Below are 20,250 nucleotides of genomic sequence, written 5' to 3'. Positions count from 1 at the left end.
AATATTTAGATTTAACATTTAGATTTAGATTTAGCATTTAGATTTAACATTTAGATTTAGATTTAGATTTAATATTTAGATTTAGATTTAGATTTAATATTTAGATTTAACATTTAACATTTAGGTGCCACATTTAATATATAGATTTAACTATTTAATATATGTCTAAGTTAATAAATATTGCTGTAAATGTGGTAAAAGGTGACGTTAAAAAATTCACAACACTTTTTTAAACATTGTTTGAAGCTAAATGTGGCAAAATGTTGATGTTATTTTCAGCGTGAGCCACTTTACAAACGGCACCCCATATGTGGAGAGTGTTGTCACGTGTAAACCACCTGTTGTCTTTATACATCACAGTTTTTATACTTAGTTATGTTTTAGCCCTTGTATTGCTTGGTGATGATGTATGTAGTACGGTGGCCCTGGGGGTCAAAACACTACAACATTTCCAAATGTTTTCTGAAATGCTGTAGTGTTTTGACCTCCATGGCCACCATAATGTATGAAATTAGCAAGACTGCTACTATTATTATTACTGGAACCACTAGCAAGATTAGCAAGAAGAAGAAGAAGCAGCTTTTAAGGGATCATCGACACATCTGACAGAGGCACATTCATTTGAGAAACTGATGTAACCACAAATAAATGTTCAAATACTTACACTACATCAGGAGTCACACACAAGCTGTAACTCTGTCTCTACTTATAAGATTCTTTTGGGCTCTGCTATGTGACATTGATTGGCAGAGAAGTTGGGGACAAATTCTAACATTCCGAAACTTTTGCACTGTCATAGAGACAGCAAAAAAGACATTGGAGAGATTTAGAGTTGATATTGATTATTCTAGTACCTTCTGTGAATTTGTTGAAGAAACAATCTGCCATTTGTTTTATCACTGTTTGTGTACGAGAATATTTTAGATGGATGTCTTTATAAAGGAAAAAAAACTGGGGGTACAATTCAGTTACAGGTTAAAGACATTTTTGTGTGTTTTGAAAGTAATGGGGCAGGTTAAACATACAAATAGTACAGTTAATTTTAGTATTGGGAAGATTCTGCATTCACAAGAACAGGTGGGTGGAGTCTAAATGTTTCTATCAAGACCTACAACAACATGGCACCACAGTAAGATACCTTAGGAATAAAAAGGCAGTTAAAATTATGTGTTATAAATTATAAATTTTGTATGAACAGATAATACATTACTCTGGATTCATATTACTTTTTCTTTGTTTTTTCTTTTTTTTGTCTTCTTTAATTTTGTCTTTTCTCCATATGTATGTAACCCTGGCAGGACAGTTCTCTGTGTTAATGTACTTATGTTTGTTCAATAAAGAATAGAAATATATGTATATAAAAAAAAAAGAAGGGAAAAAAGAAATCTATCAAAAATCAAAAATATATACAGGGTCAAATCATTTTTTTTATTTTTATTTTTTTTTAATATGCCAAATGGTTGATTTGGCCTTTTATGGTCGCCGCAGTAAAATAACAATAAAAACAAAATAAAATAAAACATCTGATGCTAAGATAATAAATAAACAATTTTTATGAAATAAAAAATCATTCATATTCACTGTTGTTAATCATATATTAATTGTTATTCCATCATATATTTGATGGAAAAAAAAAAAGATACCAGCATGATTTTTCTTATATGTTTTAAAGTAGGGTGATGGTAAATATCTAGAATACATACATGGAAATAATACTACTACTGGTAAATACTATTATTCAATTTTCACACGTTATAATATACGTTGTTATAATAATATATTACAAGCATTACATGATTTGTAATTTTGATTTTTCTCTTTCTTTTTTACCATTACCAGGAAGGACCATCTCAACTGTTTTGTTGAGGCCCTTTATTCAAAAATAAGTTGGGGTCTGTTCAAAAATACACATTTTGTTGTTATAGCCTCAAAATAAAAATGAAAAATAAAGAAAAAAAATTCCATTGCTTTTTTGTTAGTGCAGACATTACATGGTTAAAGTAATTATACATATATGTTTATCCTGTCGCAAAATAAATGTATGTTTTTAACGGAATGTACTGTATATAAAAATGAAGAGGCGGATGATGATCCACTCCGAGCCAGTAGGGGGAGTATAGTGCTGCCTGTGGGATGGTGTGCCGACCTCAGCTGTCCCCCAACATAGTAACAGATAAAATGGCGTCCGAAATCAGCTCTGAATCCCAGGAAGAGCAAACAGCTCTGATAGAGAAGGACCCAGAACAAGATGAACATCAGACATGTGGCACAATCGCAGAGAAAAGCGGATCCAAACTGACTCTGTATCACTGGACTCAGTCCTTCAACTCTCAGAAGGTGAGTGTTCACGTTTCAGCACCACACATCAGTGGACAGCTCCTCCTCATCATCTTCATCAGCACAGGTCTCAATAGTTATGAGGTAATATCTTCCAGGTGTCGTAATGTTTGTCAGGAGGACAGTAGGTATTGAGACATCTTAGCTGTGGACGCTGTCATTACTGCTGCTGCTGCTCACATCTGTCTCAGCTCGTACTTTACTGCAAAACTATTCTCTGTTGTGGCGTTATATCTGCTCACAACTAAAAACAAATCTGTAAATAAGGTTCTTTTAGGATCATTAATCTGTATTATCCTTCCACAGATGTTCTTCTCCTGTAGCATGTACTGTGTGGTTATACTAATTATTCATCTGTTAAAGACCATACCATAACATATTTTTAATTTGATTCTAAAGCTACTTATTCATACATTCAGTTTCTGGCAAAATGATGTAAATGCAAATAATAGGGCACTACAATGGCATAAATAGTCATACAATTATGAAATTTGGCAAAGAGTATCCTGACCCAAAGGGGAAGTGACCACTTTGTGTTTAATATCACTGCTTCACTTATACATAGAAAACTTCCCAAGATTATAAGATTCAATTTGAGCCCAAGTTGACCTTTGTATCTTGAAAGTTAAACTTGCTTTGGCCTAAATTTGTAACTATACCTCAGATCAGAGAAAATGGAATTTTCAGTCACTAGCCTTCCAAAGGGAGCCGTAGTCACCTAGGTCTGGGTCTTACATCTGTGCATGGATGTAAGTGTGTGGAACTCTTTTCTACCAGCTTGGACTTACGGATGTTTCCAGCGTCTTGCCAAGACTAAGCTGAGCGATGGTTGTCCTGCATAACCAGAGCACGTTTTTATAACAGTTTTCATGCTATACTAACAATGACCCAAGTGAAAAACATCACCAAAACTGCATTTTTTCATCTTAGAACCATTACCCATGTGTAACCTCTTTAATCTAAAGAGGACACTGAAAAACTTGTTCATGCTTTAATCTCCAGCAGACGTGACTACTGTGTTGCCTTGTTCTCAGGCCTCTCGAAGAAATCGTCGTAAAACAAACTGCAAATGATCCAAAATGCAGCAGCGCGTCTACTCACCAACATGGAGAACACATTACTCTGGTTTTAAAGGCTCTTCATTGACTTCCCGTTCATTTTAGAATTCATTTTAATTTGAATTTGAATCTATTAATGTCTACCTGAATAAGTACGGTGTTACTGCATTCTGTGTCATTGGCCCTCGTCTCTGGAACAGCCTTCCAGAGGACGTCAGACTATGATTCAGTAGACAGATTCAAAATAAATGTGTGTCTTGGCTTAAGTGAGGCTAGTTGAGGTTAAGCTGGCAGTCATTGTATTGTTAACTGGTTGGCTGTTATCTTTAATTAACGACAGCTAAAAGAGTAAGGAAACTATGATGTCAGATGTCTCTGATCTGGAGACAAAAACAGATGAAATTATTTACAGCTCCACAGGTGAAAGCACTGTGTGTTGTTTTCCAGGTGCGCCTGGCCATGGCAGAGAAAGGTTTACGCTGTAAGGAGTACGATGTGAGTCTACCGCTCAGTGAACACAACGAGCCCTGGTTCATGCATCTGAACCCCACTGGTGAGGTGCCCGTCCTCGTCCACGATGAAAATGTCATCTGTGACCCAACACAGATCATGGACTACCTGGAGCAGAACTTCAACGATGGTGAGACTAAATAACGACTGTGTGGCCCAAACTACCTCTAACTGTGTAATACAACATAGCAAGGCTGAATAGGTACAAGCTGGGCTCCAGTCAGCGAGTTTTATACTTGTTTTCATTTATTTTACACTTTAAGTATTTTTGTTGCATTGTTTGATTTGAAGTTAATGTGTGCATTTTTTGGTTTTCATTTTGTTTCAAGGTGAGACACCCCAGCTGAGAACATAGTATTTAGTATGACATAGCAGTTTTTGAGATCTTAGGCTATTTTGCTTCCATAACATGTCTTATTTTAAACTAGTGGAAAGAAAACATCAGAAAAAACACATTTAGATGGTTACTTTAGCTCAGATTTCTGTTCTGGAAATGTTTGCAAAAATTTCACTTGTAATTAGATAATGCCTCATTTGCATATTTAAATGTAAAAAGTCAGAAAACTGGTAATACAAAAAAATAACTGTCTTAAAGTAAATAATGAACTGGGGAAATTTCATATTGTTATTGTAAGGTAATGGTGTATTTTTTTTACCCTAGTTTCTTATCTAATATATGGGATTTTGCAATCCATATCTTCAAAGATAAATTTCTCAAAATTATTTTTTTCTCATACTCTGAGCCACACCTACGTACACCAAACGTTCCAGTTTTATAACTATCTATATTCTGAAGGTTTTTACAGAGGAGTTTGTTCATATATTATTCATAGCATGATTTATAGATCATTTTATTCCTTTAAACATGGTGAAATTGGATTGTTTTTATGGCTGTTGACAGTATTTATGAAGTGATAATACAGAAATCCAAAATTCAATTGTTAAAAACATTGACGCTTCTATGTCAACGAACAAGAATCCTTTTTTTTAGAGGTATTTTTGGGGGCTTTTTGCCTTTTTTTTATTATGATTTGACAGGACAGCTATGGTGTGAAAGGGGGAGAAAGAGGGGGAACGACATGCAGCAAAGGGCCGTGGGTTGGTATTGAACCAACAGCTGCTGAGGCAAAGACACCGTCTTCTGTCCTGGAAATGTCTGCAAATTAGCATATATTTAATTAGACAATGCTACATTGGCATATTAAAACATAAAATTTCAAAAGACTTGTAATACAGAAAATATTTGTCTCACTATAAATGATCACTTGCAAATGTTTCATGGTGATATCTCTTAGTTTTAAAAGTTAACCTAATTCACTTTGGGTGTCTCCCTTTAATTTGTCGTACATTTTGTGTTGTGCATGTGTTGATTTTTTCAGTCATTTTGTTTTAATTTTCTATTTTTTTGCACTGATCCATGATAGCTTTGTTCTAAGAGTCTCATCCAGCTGCCCTAAAAGGACAGAACATCTGGTAAGCATTGAACTATTGAAGATAACAAAAATGTTGTGTTTAAATACCTACTGTGAAATTAAACATTAAAATACACAATTCTTCCGAACCCTCATGTATTGTCCTCCATGGACAGGCTTGCTGTGTAATAAAGTGACCCTTTTCACCATTGCTCCTTCTTTATCATGACCTGTTTGTGTCCAGAAGGCACTCCCAAGCTGATCCCTGAAGAGGGCAGCACATACTACCACAGAGTGCAGCACTACAGAGAGCTGCTGGACTCACTACAGATGGACGCCTACACCCACGGCTGCATCCTCCACCCTGAGATCACAGTGGACTCCCACATACCAGCGTACGCTGCTACATGTATACGAAGTAAGACACACTGGGATGAACTTGGGTAGATTTATACAGTTTTGCTCCTGAAGCATTTATGCATACACACAAAGCAGTGTCCACCCTGTCAAATCACTTGGTGGCCTACAATTAAAGCCCCACAGAGATCTCACTCTGTGCCCAAACAGTACCATGAAGATCTACCAAAGAAGAAGATCTACTAATCTACTAAGACTTTCATTCCTGTCTGCATGTTTTATAAAGTTTTGTAGTAATGAAAATCATGGTATAAGTCATTGTCTCTAACAAGATGCTGTGTTTTTGTGTGACAGCACAGATCGGGAACACACAGTCTGAGCTGAAGAAACTGGCAGAGCAGAACCCGGAGCTTAAAGATGCTTATATAGCCAAACAGAGGCGCTTGAAAGTAAGTGATTCAAGTTAGCAGAGCGTGAAATGAGCAAAACTGTTTGATTTACAAAAAAGATTTACAAATATTTAAATATGTCTCTCGATACAAACTAATCTTATCAGAGGTTGGTAAGGGTTACGTTCACAGTTTAAATTGCACAAGCTCCTCACAAGCATGAAGAGGAGCTTGAGTGCTGAAAATCTGTTCAGCCACTGCGAAGATATCAATGTCTAAACTCAAGAAAATGGTCTTGCCTGCAAATTTGAGGGTGTGAGTTTCAAGGAGTGGCCTTTAACATCAGTGGGCTGTAAGCTGTAGGTGGGTGATTTCTACATGTTGTGGTGACACCCACATTTCCCATCATGCTGAACTGAGTAGTTTGTAGTTTGCTGTTTTTGTTATTTTTTTTGTTATTATCTATGGTGTATCTGTTGAGAACATGATAGTTTATGCTAGTTGCTGTCATTTGTGTGTTAGTTAGTTTGCACCATCAGTGAGTTGGCTATCCCACTTCATGACGCTAACTGTATTTTCACACTGAGATCTTGAGTCTGATTGTCATCTGCTATATTGCAATTAAGATTAACAGTGTACAGAGCTATTTCTTGAGCTCTATGAAGCACATATTGTTGCAATATTGACCCAAACTTAGACTGAACATATGTGGGAAAAACATTGTTGATAAATGCATAGATTTTTTTTGTGATATACACTGGACCTTGACATTTGTGCACTCCATGACCCATTCTGCCCCACAGCGCCAAAACACAGCCACAAAAACTACATAGGCTACTTGGTCTAAATTGAATAACAGTGGATCAGTTATTGTTAGCAGCTAGCTAAATCAAGAGTGCAAACTAGCTAGCTAGTGACATACAGGAAGCCTCGGCAAGCCTTAGTGCAGCTCAAACTAAACTTATTTCTCCCAGATACTGCATGTGGTTTTTATGCCTCCATGCTGGTGATAGCCATAGCCAGAGGCATTATGATTTGGGTTGTCCGTCCATACATCTGTCCGTCTGTCTGTCCATCCCATTCTTGTTAATGCGATATCTCAATTACACCTTGAGGGAATTAGGGTTGGGTCAGTATGAGGAAAAAAAAAAAAAAAACAGTCCGGTTTTTGTGAAAAACCGCATCAACTCGGTAATACCGGATTTTCGCCGCTTGCGGGCGCAGTCGACTCATTTAAAATAAAAAACGACCATAGGACAACAGAGTGACAGTAACGCATTGTTTCTTTTATTCCTTACAAATAAATTTGCAGGTTTAGCTTACTCAATCACTGCAAACAAGGGTTGTCTCCTTCGTCTGGCTCAAAGCCAAAGTGTTGCCATATTAGCGCATTCTTTGATTTCTTCGAGACTAAATTGTCCGCCATTATCGACTCCCTGTCACTGTTAAACAAACTCCAGGCTACAGTAGAGGCCTCGGCGCATGCGCACTCGCACCCCCTAGCTCAGTACCGAACCGAATTGGTATTACCGAGAACCGACCCAACTCTAGAGGGAATTTCTTCAAATTTAGCACAAATGTTCACTTTGACTTGACGATGTTCTAATAAGATTGTGGTGGTCAAAGGACAAGGTAACTGTGACCACATCTGTCTAATTCTTGTGACCGCAGTATCTCAAGAACACCTTCAGGGATTTCTTTAATTTGGGCACAAGCGTTCACTTGGACTCAATTATGAGCTGATTAGATTTTAGGGGTCAAGGATCAAAGGTCAAGCTCACCATGATCTTGCATCCATCTCAATCTTTGGAACGTGATATCTCAAGAACACCTTTAAGGAATTTCTTCCAACTCGGCACAAATGTCCACTTGGACTGAATGGTGAACCGATTAGATTTAGGTGGTCAAAGGTCAAGGTCAGTGTGACCATGATATCTCAAGAAGACCTTGGACTCGAGAAAAAGCTAATTAGAATTTGCTGGTCGAAGGTAAAGGTCAGTGTGACCTCACAAAACATGTTTTTGGCCATAATTCTAAAAGTCCTATGCTAAGTATGACAAAACTTAATACAAATGTCCAAAAGGATAAAATGTTGAAGTGATGACATTTTATATCCAAAATGTCAAAGGTCATCTTCACTCTAACATCATAATATTCTGTATAAAACACTTTTCTGGCCATTATTCAACATCACATCTCAGGAACAGAAGGGGAGAATTTGACTTTAGACTCTAGTGGGATCCTGTGGGGGGGTTTTTTGTGCCTAAGGTAGTTTTAAATCACACATTTAAATGCATTCAATTTAAAATGTATGTATTAAATTGAGTTTAATACAATTAATAGTGGATGTAGGTGTATAGTCATTTTGTAGGTGTTATGGCCACGATGTTTTGGCAAAATAATCAGCCTAAAAAGGCAAAAATGAGGCATAACAACCTTTCTATGTGCAGTTTGGCGACAAACCTAAAAAGAAAATGCATTCTGTCCACATTGTGTAATGCACATAAGTAAATATGTGCTAAAATGTTTCTGCAGTCGAAGCTGTTTGACCATGACAACATGAAGTACCTGAAGAAGCTTCTGGATGAACTGGAGAGTGTGATGGACCAGGTCGAGACGGAGCTACAGAGGAGGGTGGAAGAAACACCAGGTGCACATCCACAACAGCTTGTTACTTAGCAACCACTTTACAAACACACAATAAAAGACACAATCACATTTTTATGACTGTAATAATATTTACACACGTGCTCTGTAACACAGTCAGAATTTGAGCATTTTGAACGTCATGTTATTTGTTGTTCTTACGTACTCTTTGTCTCGTTCTCTCAGAAGAAGGCAGTCAGTCCTGGCTGTGTGGTGATTTCTTCAGCATGGCCGACGTCTCTCTGGCAGTCACCCTACACCGCCTCAAGTTCCTCGGCCTCTCCCGCCGCTTCTGGGGCAACGGTAACCGTGTGAACCTGGAGACTTATTACAATCGTGTGGTGGAGCGCCCGGCCTTTAGGAGAGTCCTGGGCCATGTCAACAACATCCTGATCTCTGCTGTCCTTCCTGTGGCGTTCCGTGTGGCCAGGAAGAACGCGCCAGTTATCCTTGGCACCACTCTGTTGATAGGCGTTCTAGGAGGAGCTACGTACCTAGCTTTTCTTTACATGAAGAAGAGGCTGGCTGTCTCCTTCTGAGGGAGCCAACAAGGGCTGGAGTTGCTTTGGGACTGAACTGGGGACTGGGAGGTAGAAAAACAGAAAAAAATACGACAAAGGTCGCCTAAATCATAATTTAAATTGTGTGAAGTTAAAGTGCAGGGAGGAATTTGATCATTTAGCAGACATTAATAATATGTAACTGAATCAAACCTTGATTGTCTTGTTTTCTGTGTTGCTGGTTGCACAAAATGCACTTTTATTCATCATCAGTACGTGACTGCTGCATTACACGCCAAAGGATCATACTGGTAGTTTTACATGTTTCTGCCATTTCTTATAAATCACATTTATCATATCTAGTGTGGCTTTGTAGATAAACTTTTTAAAGGAGCTCCATACGACATTCAGAACACTGATATAGTGGTTAAACAGCTATTTGCTGTGTAAAGATATGGTGGACTAATAGCGTCCTGAGCAGAGAAATAGTCACTCTACCTTTCTATGTGTTGTAATACGAGCTTCTCTGTCCTTTGTTGAGGTAGATGGCCCAGCCACACGTGCAGTGTATCCCACTAGCTAGCTACAGTAATTGTCACCACTCTGCACTGCGCTCATACAGCAGCTAATGCTGAGAATGCCAGTAATGGCCTGGCTCTGAGTCCGCAACAAATAAGGTAAGCACATGTGAGGGATAAACTAAAAGAAAAAACTTTAAACAAATGCAAAAATGACAAAGCTAACAACAGATGCTGGCAGGAAAACATGCTACCAGGTAAACTAGAAATCATGCAAAAATTGTACTATGCACAAAAATAAAAAAATTTGACAAATAACATCATGTGGCACCAGGGATAAGAAGTCTTAAAGACGACCAGAATGGGGCGGGTTTTAAGCAACCTGGAGACAGTGGCCAGCTGCTTCCAATTCCTTAACAACCTCCAGCTCTTATCAGTCAGGAAGCAGCAACACTGAAAATACACGCAACACATGTAAGCCTTGGCAGAGGCCCTTGGGCCATCACACTGTCCTGATGAGCCCACTCTCACTCCAAAGTCGTCGAAATCCGTTGCTTGGGCAGTGACTTGCGGCGTCAGACGCTGACGAAAAAAGCTGTCCTTTAACGTCTGCATGATATATGGCACTCAGTGGCATCAGGGGGAAACGAAGTGGGACAAAAACAAAAGTAAAGGTGGTGAAAGTCCAACTAGACCAGGTGGGAGGGCGTTGGATGGGTCCAACAAACACAGAATTTTACCCGGAAGAGTGGCGTTCACGTCCCGAATTATTCTAAAGCCAAACCCTGTTCTTTTATCCAAAACTGAAACGTGTGTGTTGGCAAAATGTTGTTGAAGGATGTTTGTGGTGTTAGCACTGTTAGCCGTGAGCCGCTAGCCACCGGCTCAGCCACCTCCATGTTGAGAGCCGTGTGCAGACAATCCTTGCTCAGACTCTGAATCACAGACATGCTCTGAATATCATATAGAGCTCCTTCAAGAGTCAGCTTCAAAACAGCGTTGTATTCACAAGCTATATTATGGTAGCAGGTATGAATAAATTAGATGTCAAAGATTAAAAAAAATGAAAGTTGCCTGATTATTTTTTAGCTGTGCACTTTGTTTTTATGATCCATGTAATAAAATAAGAGAAGACAGAACTTAATCATGAGTGAGCGCAGCAGTTGCAGTAAGTAGAAAACACCACAAATATGTAGAGTGCAAATACAAATATATACAGACCAAAAAATAGCGCGTGAATGTACCATCCCTCTCTGACAAAATTGAAATTACATGTCCAAATTTTTGGACTTTCGCCTGCATGCCATGCAACTGTAGCAGCTTTGACACATAACAGCAAATGTAGATTTTCATACTGTGCTGTAAGTCTTCAGTGCTCATATAAGGCATACCTGATTTATAGTAAATGGGATCAAATGTGCAAAAACACCAGCATGGTCAGACATTTCTGTGTGAACTAAACCACAATATGATCTGCCTAATATGTGCTTTGGCATATATTATTTTATCGTCATCCATCTTTGCATGTTAGAGATTTTTAAGAAGTACACTAGATGCCCACAACCTGCTTTCTGTGACTATGTCTGCCAGCATTTAACAAACTGATCTGCCCAGCATAACTTCTCTCTGTAGGAACTCCCAGTTATCACACGTGCACTCATGTTTTACTGTATGAGTGACGGATAATTGTTTGAAATATCCTCTATGTAACAACAGCTGGATGGATGCTTTTCCAACCTTGTTTACATCTTCTTCAGACCATCATATTCAACATCTGTGTGAAATTAAACTACTCCCAAACAATCTGCAGCGTTCCCTGTCAATCGGGTATAACTGAGAATGGCATTAAGATTTCACAACTCAGCATCATTTCACAGACGATCATGTATCGTAAAGGTCTTAAGCGTTTCAGGATTTCACAGGGAAACATCTAAAGACTAATCACATTCCCCAGGGCCTGGATGTAAGTCAACATCTTCGGTAATCTGTTTGCTCAGTCAGGACCTCCGGGCCAACGCTGACATTTAACATATGCTCAGCTTTGATTTAAACTCCTCCTCACGTGAACTCAGCAACACATAACGCAGACGCATGCGAGACCTTTCAACAAAGCCTGGCCTTTGTTTTCACTGTCCAGAGGGCTGGGTAGTGTCGCTGTCAAAGAAATGCCTCACACATGTTAAAGCCACATGTGAGCCAAGCTGTCAAAGGACCATAACCTCATACTGGTGTGTTAGCTCTGGAAAATCATACCCCTGCAAATGGCAACCAAAATGACATCATTTTAGCAACAAGGTTATATCACACAGGTGTAATTTTAAGGGATAAGGCTCAAAGTCATAAATAAAGTGGAAATGTATGAATTCTGCTGCAGAGACACATTTTGTGACCTACATTTCAAGTGATTTTCTGCCTCGTTATAAACAAAATTAGACTGCTGCCAATGCTTTGACAGAGAAGCATTTTATATCCTAGGTTTCCACAAATCATTCACTGAAGATTGGTAGAGGGATCCATGGTTGATTTCACCACAGTAACTCTATCAACAGACAGCTATGAGTGACACAATACGGTAACATATAAACCAAATCCTATTAAAAGACATATTAACCCTTTGAAACCTGAGCAAATTGCCTTGGGAAGAAGGCAATGGGCAACAAAAGAAGAAATGACCCAAAAAATTAGCAAGAAATTAGTAAAAAAATAGAAAATTAAAAAGAAAAAAAAAAGAAAAAAAAGTTGAAAACAAACAAACAAGGAAGTGACCTGGAAAAAGCTTAAAAATTATAATAATACTGTAACATTATTTTAAATATCACATCGAAGTCATCGAAATCTGGTGCGTGGGCGGCATCAGACACCAACAAAAAAAGGCGTCCTTTAACGCTGACATGATACGTGGCCAGTTGCCATTATAGTTTAATGGCGCCCGGTGGCATCAGGGGGAAACATGGCGGGACATGGACGAAAGTTAAGGCGGCGAATGTTCGTATGGGGTAGGTGGGAAGGTTGGTGGTCTCGTCCCATAAGACTATAAAGCCAAACCCTGTTCTTTTTTCCTAAACCCAACCATGTGTGTTTGTTGTTGAAGGAAAAAAAAAACATCAATTTGCGGTGTTGTACCGATGTAGTGCTTTTATTTTGAAGGAGAGTGTATGTAAATGTTAAACTTCCTGTGAAAACAGAAGTGTATTTTGAAAGAAGACAATGCATGTAACAGGCAGAACTTGACATGGCGTCCCAGAACGTCAATAACCAACACACCCAGGGTACCTTGCATGTCATATGTGGACGTGGAAAGTCCATGACCAAACGTCAATACGTGACGAGGTCCGAGTGAGACATTCTTAACAAGGTGCTCGTTGCCTTTTTCCCCATGTTTCGGAAAGAAGCTGCATCAGTTTGCTCAGGGTTTAAAGGCTTAAATACTTGCAAAAGGCGTCCGAAACCAACACAAGAAAAGTGCTGTTGCTCCAGGTTTCAAAGGGTTAAGTTGATTTCTCTACATAATAGCTGCATGTTATGCTATTTTTAAGATTAATAGCTATCATTGATGCTATACAATTTATCATTTCAAATAGGAAATTAAAACAAACTCTGCTTTCTGCCATTATTCTTCCCCCATTTCCAGAATTCATATATGTTATTCCTTTGGTATAAGGCAGTCCAAAAATATAAATAAACATTATCACCTCTCTACTAAATCCAATCCAATCCAATTATTCAGAATATGACAATATCCCGAATTTGACATGGTTCATGAAAACAGCATTTTCTATTTGGACGAATGTAGCATTTTCTGATTAAGACATGTGGGATATGGCGATACTATTTGGGTTTTAATAGCATTCTTTAGACATGTATACAGTGCATTCAGGATATGCATCTCAATCGATCTTTTGCCTGTTTACTGTCAGCTCTGTGCGTTGTCATGGATATGATGTACACAAACCAAATAGCCAACAGTTTCCAAGGTTGAGTGCCCAAAAGAAAAGCCCACACTTCTGGTCAGAAAGAGAAACATACCTACTTTTGAACATTATCATAGACTTGGATATAAACAGTTTTTTGGAAATGTCACAACGCTGACCTTTTTAAGAAGGTGGTTGAAAGAGGGATGCTGTGTTTGCACAGTTTGCCACCAGTGGAAAACCTTAAACAGTTCTAGCACAAGGGACAGCTGTTTGACTTTTCCATATTTTGACATGATCAGTGACATGTTGGCTTTCTCCTTTGAGATTATGACAGCTACGCCATGTGTGTGGGTATTCTCATGGTCTGAATGGAGGATGAAGGAACCATCATACAGCACTTGGCGTCCAGAACCAGTCCAGTGACTTTCACTTGTCCCCAGGATGTCCACGTGGCATCTTTTCATCTCACTGATGACTTGTGCTGTCTTGGTGGTCTTGTACATGGTTCGGACATTCCATGTTCCAAGGCAGATCTTGGATTTTGGCCCTAGTAGACTCTCTTTCGCACTCCTGATTTCCTTTCAGCTTTCATCAGGAGTGATCATCCTGCCACCGCCGTTAAGATCCAGATGAATTAAGCAACACCTTAAACTTCTGTTCAGCTGAACCCCTGAGTTTGTCTTGTAGGATTGCATCCGTGTACAAATATCATTAGTAAATGATGGCAAACACATGAGGACATTGAACGTTTATTACAGTTTTCCATGTATTTCCTGAATCTTCAATCATCGTCTGTCTGGATTAAAAGTATACAAAAGTATAAAAACAGTAGCCTGTTTCCATGTTGGAACAAAGATGATGGTCAGAAACAACCTGGTTTCACTCCCAACTCATCTCCTAATACCCTACGACACCACAAGCTTGAGACTTACTTCTCTGGTTTCTGTTTTGAGAGAGAGTAGCTCATGTTCACTAATATTGATTGAACTTTCCCAGGCCATGGAAATAACATATTGGAATTATTAACTGAGGTGGTGATGCCCTTTAAAAGAAAACTTGAAAATGAGTTTTTCTGCCTGATGAATGTATATAAAAGGATTAAGCATAACCCCACTGGGGGGCAGTGTTTCCTCAAACAACACACTGTGAAAAACAGGGAGAACACCTTTCCTCCCATAGGGAGGCAAACTCCATCGGCCCCTTTGTTTTTGGAAGTACTTATTTTTATAGAGATCTGTTAGTCTTTACATCATGTAGGCTGATATGCACGTCATGTTAAGCAACACCATCATTTGGTGAAATATATTTTGTATGGACTGCTCCATATTAGAGCTGCAGTTGGAGCCAGGCGAGATCCATCCAGCCGACAATATAAACCTCTTGCTGGAGCTGGACATGGTCACGGATTGTGTAAATGATTGTTTCTGACATCTTGCTATTCTGTTGTTTAAAATCCAACAGGTGGTTCACAATAATTGGACAAAGCTCTCCGTACTCAGGCTGCAAAAACAATGGTGATTCCTTTTTTTTCTTGTCTTTGTTGAACAGTCATTGTCATGTAATATTAGAAGAAGCTGTCAGGTCAGTCTTGTATCATCTAACAGTCCTCAACACCTTGGCCAGACACATACAGCTAAATATTTGAATGGCTTTAAACAGTGGGTTGGGTGTTTATAGGAGCCGCTGACAGCTTTGATAAATTAGCAAAGACGTTTAAAGGACATGCTTTCAATATTTATTTGGCTTTTACTAATATGTGGATCACAGACCTTGAGACACTTTGGAGAAACATGTCAGTTTCCTCATTGAATCTGAGCTATCAATCATATTAATTTACCTGCCAAAGGAAGGTTTATTGTGACATCTCCAAATTGCAATGTGCAGCGTGAAGATTAGTCGAGACTCGGAAAATACCTCTGTTGAGTATTTTTGGGGCTGGAGTTATAAAATGACTTTGATTTTAATAGCTTTGCTATTACTGTAGGTGATGATACTGAAAAATGCGGCTAGCCAGATCTACTGCAATGAAATGAAGGCAACCACAGGGAAGCCCTCTCATTTTAAGCTCTTCAAGCTGCGTTAGCAAACTGCTAAATGTTATTAACTGTGATTTAGGATTGGATCTGCGCAAGTGGGAAGCTGTCACAACAGTTTTTAGGTTTAAATAAAAATTGAAGTTGTAGGAAAGAAGAGTCTTCTGGACTTTTTTTAAATGGAAAAAGCTGAGAGTGGATCAGTGAGGTTTAAGGGTTCACTATGCTTCAAATGATGTGGCTTGTACCTGTAGAACAGCCACACTCTCATCGAAAGGGGCGAGATAGATGAAGTTTGTTAAAAGCATACTGATGCCTTTAATCGTCTTATTGCCACCTTATGATTGGAGGTGAAGGATGGGCTGGGAGTGTGATGTGGAGTAGAGATGGCAGCTCCAGAAACATGCATGGAAGCTTCAACATCCCAGCTGTACCGACATAAGGTTTGCCCAGCCAGGTCTAAGCTGTGATGATTCTGCGATGAAGACACTGATTTAGTAACCCTAGACTCTTTAGATCTGCCTATGACTCTGAAAGCAAGCAGGATATACAACTTTTTTTCAAACAGAAAATCAGAAGAGTCACTGTATATTAAAAGGAAATGGGGCGAGGAAGACAGCAGGGTTCTCACTCAGGTGGAGTACCATAGGGTTTGCCAAATACAGAGGAACTACAAGTTTCCTTATCTGGAGGGAGATTTGTTGGAAGAGTTTTGTTCGGTTTTTCCAACACATTCTCACTCTGACCTCGTCACATATTGACGTTTTGGTCATGGACTTTCCACGTCCAGATACAACGTGAAAGGTACCCTGGGTGCGTTGGTAGTTGACGTTCTGAGTCAATGTTTGTTGGACCCATCCACCCCACTCGGACTTTCGCTGCCTTAACTTTCGTCCTTGTCCCGCTGCGTTTCCCCCTGATGTCGCCAGACGTCAACCAGCTGCATATCATCCCGACATTAAAGGATGCCTTTTTTCATTGGTTTCTGACGCTGCAAGTCACTGGCCAAGCGCTGAATTTTGACGACTTTGGTGTGAGACCCGGCTGGTTTTTCATCACTACCAAACAGAAGCAACACAGAACTACCAACTCGGATTGTTGGAGGCAATGCTAGGTTGCAAATGCGAATCACTATCACATATTTTGGTCGTGCCCTGTCCTGGCTACTTACTGGAACAATATCCATCAGATCTTAGAGAGGAAGTTCAGAACCAATATCCCTTTCAGATTTGATGTTTTATATCTCTGCAATATTCCACAAGAGATAAGCTCCAAAGGTAGAACTGTCTTGACAACTTTGCTGGCTGTATGTAAGAAAGCCATAACTCGCAAGTGGCTGAATATGGACTCCCTCAGTTGACGATTGGACAGACATAGTCCTTCAAATATATACAATGGAGAAGCTGACTTATTCCCTCAGAACACAACAAAATACATTCACCAAAATCTGGTCAAGATGGCTTGACTTTATAAAACCCCAAAGAGCAGACTGTGTGAGACTTTTGTGCATTCTTTAACTTCTGTCTCTCCTCCCACTTGTTGGGTAATGTACATAGTTTGTTTTATGGTACCAGAATTGAATGCCTGTGAAATATGGCCATTGAGGAGAGCCTATCCCAGCTGACATTGGGCGAGAGACAGGGTACACCCTGGACAGGTCACCAGACTATCACAGGGCTGACACATAGAGACAGACAACCATTCACACTCACATTCACACCTACGGGCAATTTAGAGTCACCAATTAACCTGCATGTCTTTGGACTGTGGGAGGAAGCTGGAGTACCTGGAGGAAACCCACGCTGACACAGGGAGAACATGCAAACTCTGAACAGAAGGGCTCCCACACCCTGGGTTTGAAAAAAAAGATAAAAAAAGATGGCTTAATCAAGAATCCAAAGGGAATGTGACTTGAACCTTGATGTTGTGGTTTTTTATTCATCTCTGTATGCTTTTGTTTATCTGCTTGTTTGTTTTTGCTTGTTCAATTATTTATTTCCTCTAGATACTTTTATTTTTTGATTTTTTGTGCTATATAACCATAAAAACAGGCATGTAGTGAAGTATTTGTAACTGTCTCTGTAAGTCCTCTGGTTGCCAGTTTAAAAAAAAAAAAGAACGATACTGGGATGAATGCTACTGTGTGAATGATGAGAAACCAAACAGTGGCTGACATCCTTGATGATGTGGCGTTAGAGTTGAGTCTCCTCTGCAGCAGAGCTTCTGTTGTACTGTAATGCGTAGTCCAACTGGTGGATTATTTGTACTCCCATTTAGAGCGTCTTTAAACCCCCCTGGTGTACATTAGAGATGGTGACTGGCGTCATGTCAGACCACTAACACAGAGTTGTATGCAGTTTCTTCGCTGCCATTCAAATAAACAAAATCAGCTGCGTCTCAAGGCGTCACAGACATCCCTTTATTTCTCTCCCCCTTTTCTCTGAACACAGCTCTTCTATTTTGCTTTTCCCAGCAGGGAGTGTCTACATCAGAGTGGGTGGGGAAGTGCAGGTGTTTTGGGAGAGTTGCATGGAAACCCCCAGCAGACATGCATGCTCACAGACAGACAAACAGAAAGAGGAGAAAGAGAGGGAAAGATGGAGGCTTGTGGTAGAGTGTGGTATGGGTGGCTGCAGTGCAAGCGAAAAGTGGGGAGGACAAAACTGAAGTTGAAATGATTTAAACTTGTGATCATTTTAAATAATTATTATTTAACAGGAGGGATTTTTTGCTGGATTGAAACTGTGTTTTAAGTGAGCGAGGCCGGTGGACAGTGGGGCGATGATGTGTGAGCTCTGTTGGATGTCCACAGACAGGCAGGCTGGGTAAACAGAAACCCACGCAGCAGTAGATGACAGCTAAGCCCGCTTGATGTGGCTCTTGCACCAACGACTGAGTGAGTGGGAGCATGGAAACTTCGACAGACACTTGTTGCAACCAGGAGCTGTGAGCTGCATGGGTAATGGTGTCAGGATAGTGTTAAGGAACAAAGGAAACTGTGATATAAACCAGAGGAACAATGAAGCAATAAGGAAACAGGAACAGTGTTTTAGGGATCATCTAATATTCTCCATCACATCTGCAAAACCAGTACAGAATGTGCCCTCTGACTGGTCAAGACAAATGGAAAAGATGTTGAGGATGATAATGAGCTTCATTTCTTCCTGTGACATTACGCAATGTGACATTACGTAATGACACGGGAACAGCAAGGCAAGATGAAGTACCTCAATGAATGGAGCAGCAGCTGTTTTGCTCTTTGTACAGTGTCAGCAGCACTTTTGTCACCATTGTCCAGTGGGCATTGTTGCGTCAGTCCTCACTCCTGATCTCTTATATCTCACTGTTATTTTTCCTCTCATGGTTACTTTGGCAACACAGACCCATCGAGGGAAGATGTCCAAAGCCTGTTGGCACCATCAAAGGTGTTCTGAGAACACCACCGGGCCTTTCCAGAAAGCAGCCGTCGCCACCTTTCACAGCGTCTGCGATATACTGTTTGCTGAGTTGACAGAGGTGGGATCTCATGATGTTGACACTACTGTTAAAATGACCCCCCGTGGGCTTGGCCTTCACAGCTTTATGATGAAATCCTGTGCCACCATTCATCCCCACATGTGCTCCTCAAATATTTAAACTCGGCCTACATAAACACTGCCGTGCAGGAGAGGCGATACCCAACGCTGTTTGGAGCGGACCTGCTGCTTTATAAATCTCTGTTCAATTGGCCAGATGTGGCTAAGTCAAACACACCATCAGCTTTTTATCGTGTTAATGAATTCTCTGTGTATGATAGGCATGCCATTACCATGTAAATTAACCACAGTGATCTCAGCGGGGATCTCAGGTGATGGGGGGAATTATTTGTCCAAGATTTTAAGCTCTTCTGTGTCTGCATGGAAAGTGTTCAGATCTGACAGGTGGCGTCATTAAGGAGATACTGTGCAATGTCAGAACAACCGAGTCACTTATGATCTGAATAACTGCAGTTTAAGGTGTTAACAGTGAGGCAATAAAAAACAAGATAGTGTAAAGGATGAGAGACGACAACTGGGGAGGTTAGTGTGAGCCTAAGTGTGTGCATTCTTGCATCCTTACGTCAACTCGACACAGATTAATGTCGCTGTTGCTTTAATGGATCGTCTGTCTCGGCCCAGAGGTCAGTGAAGGTCGCTCCACCTGCTGTGACTGTCACAGCGAACAAACCCTGCGAGGGGGCCAGACGAAGCCAAGGCCATAAAAACGGATATCCTAGTGTAAATACTGAGCTCACTTCACGCTTTGAAAACACTTCCTTCCCCGTGACCTCTTAAGGCATTAAAGGGCCAGTGTGTAATATCTGGCATGGTTTATTGTCAAATCTGAATCTGAATATTCTACCCATTAATATGTTTATACAAGTGTATAATCGCTATAAAATAAAATTTGTTTGGTTTTCGTAGCCTTATAATTATGCTTTTATCTATATATATATATATAGCAAGGGCCTTGCTTTAGAGAGGTCGCCGTCTTGCATGTATGTACGGCAGCCCGAGCGGACAATCCAGCCAGAGAACGCGTTTCGCGTGTATAAATA

General features: G+C 39.9%; 1 protein-coding gene and 1 long non-coding RNA gene across 3 annotated transcripts in view; one reads left to right on the top strand and one right to left on the bottom strand.

Moving 5' to 3' along the window:
* Nucleotides 1-1,651: 1,651 nt before the first annotated feature.
* Nucleotides 1,652-11,530, top strand: gdap1 (ganglioside induced differentiation associated protein 1). Of its 2 annotated transcripts, none has more exons than XM_033638908.2 (6): nt 1,652-2,337; nt 3,843-4,035; nt 5,565-5,735; nt 6,029-6,123; nt 8,599-8,713; nt 8,896-11,530. In XM_033638908.2, exons 1-6 carry the CDS (start codon nt 2,134-2,136, stop codon nt 9,246-9,248), a joined length of 1,131 nt encoding a protein of 376 aa, XP_033494799.1. In that variant the 5' UTR covers nt 1,652-2,133; the 3' UTR covers nt 9,249-11,530. The 2 variants fall into 2 exon arrangements, with proteins under 2 accessions (XP_033494799.1, XP_033494798.1); XM_033638907.2 differs by having other exon boundaries at nt 1,655-2,337; nt 5,562-5,735.
* LOC117264717 (uncharacterized) overlaps nt 9,164-20,250 on the bottom strand; it is a 97,303-nt gene continuing 86,216 nt past the window's right edge. Inside the window, exon 3 of the long non-coding RNA XR_004502356.2 lies at nt 9,164-9,292. This is a non-coding gene — a long non-coding RNA (uncharacterized LOC117264717). The remainder of the gene's footprint in view (nt 9,293-20,250) is intronic.

This window comes from Epinephelus lanceolatus, chromosome 20 (assembly GCF_041903045.1).
Source record: "Epinephelus lanceolatus isolate andai-2023 chromosome 20, ASM4190304v1, whole genome shotgun sequence".
In the NCBI taxonomy this organism is placed as follows: domain Eukaryota; kingdom Metazoa; phylum Chordata; class Actinopteri; order Perciformes; family Serranidae; genus Epinephelus; species Epinephelus lanceolatus.
The sequence above is the reverse complement of the archived record's forward strand: the minus strand, read 5'-3'. Positions and strand labels throughout refer to the sequence as shown.

Bases quoted from the DNA above. Each gene is read 5' to 3' on its own strand.
- gdap1 (XM_033638907.2), top strand. From the start codon at position 2,134: ATGGTGTGCCGACCTCAGCTGTCCCCCAACATAGTAACAGATAAAATG. The intron at 6,124-8,598 runs GTAAGTGATTCA...ATGTTTCTGCAG, and splicing joins CCAAACAGAGGCGCTTGAAA to TCGAAGCTGTTTGACCATGA. The intron at 8,714-8,895 runs GTGCACATCCAC...TCGTTCTCTCAG, and splicing joins GAGGGTGGAAGAAACACCAG to AAGAAGGCAGTCAGTCCTGG.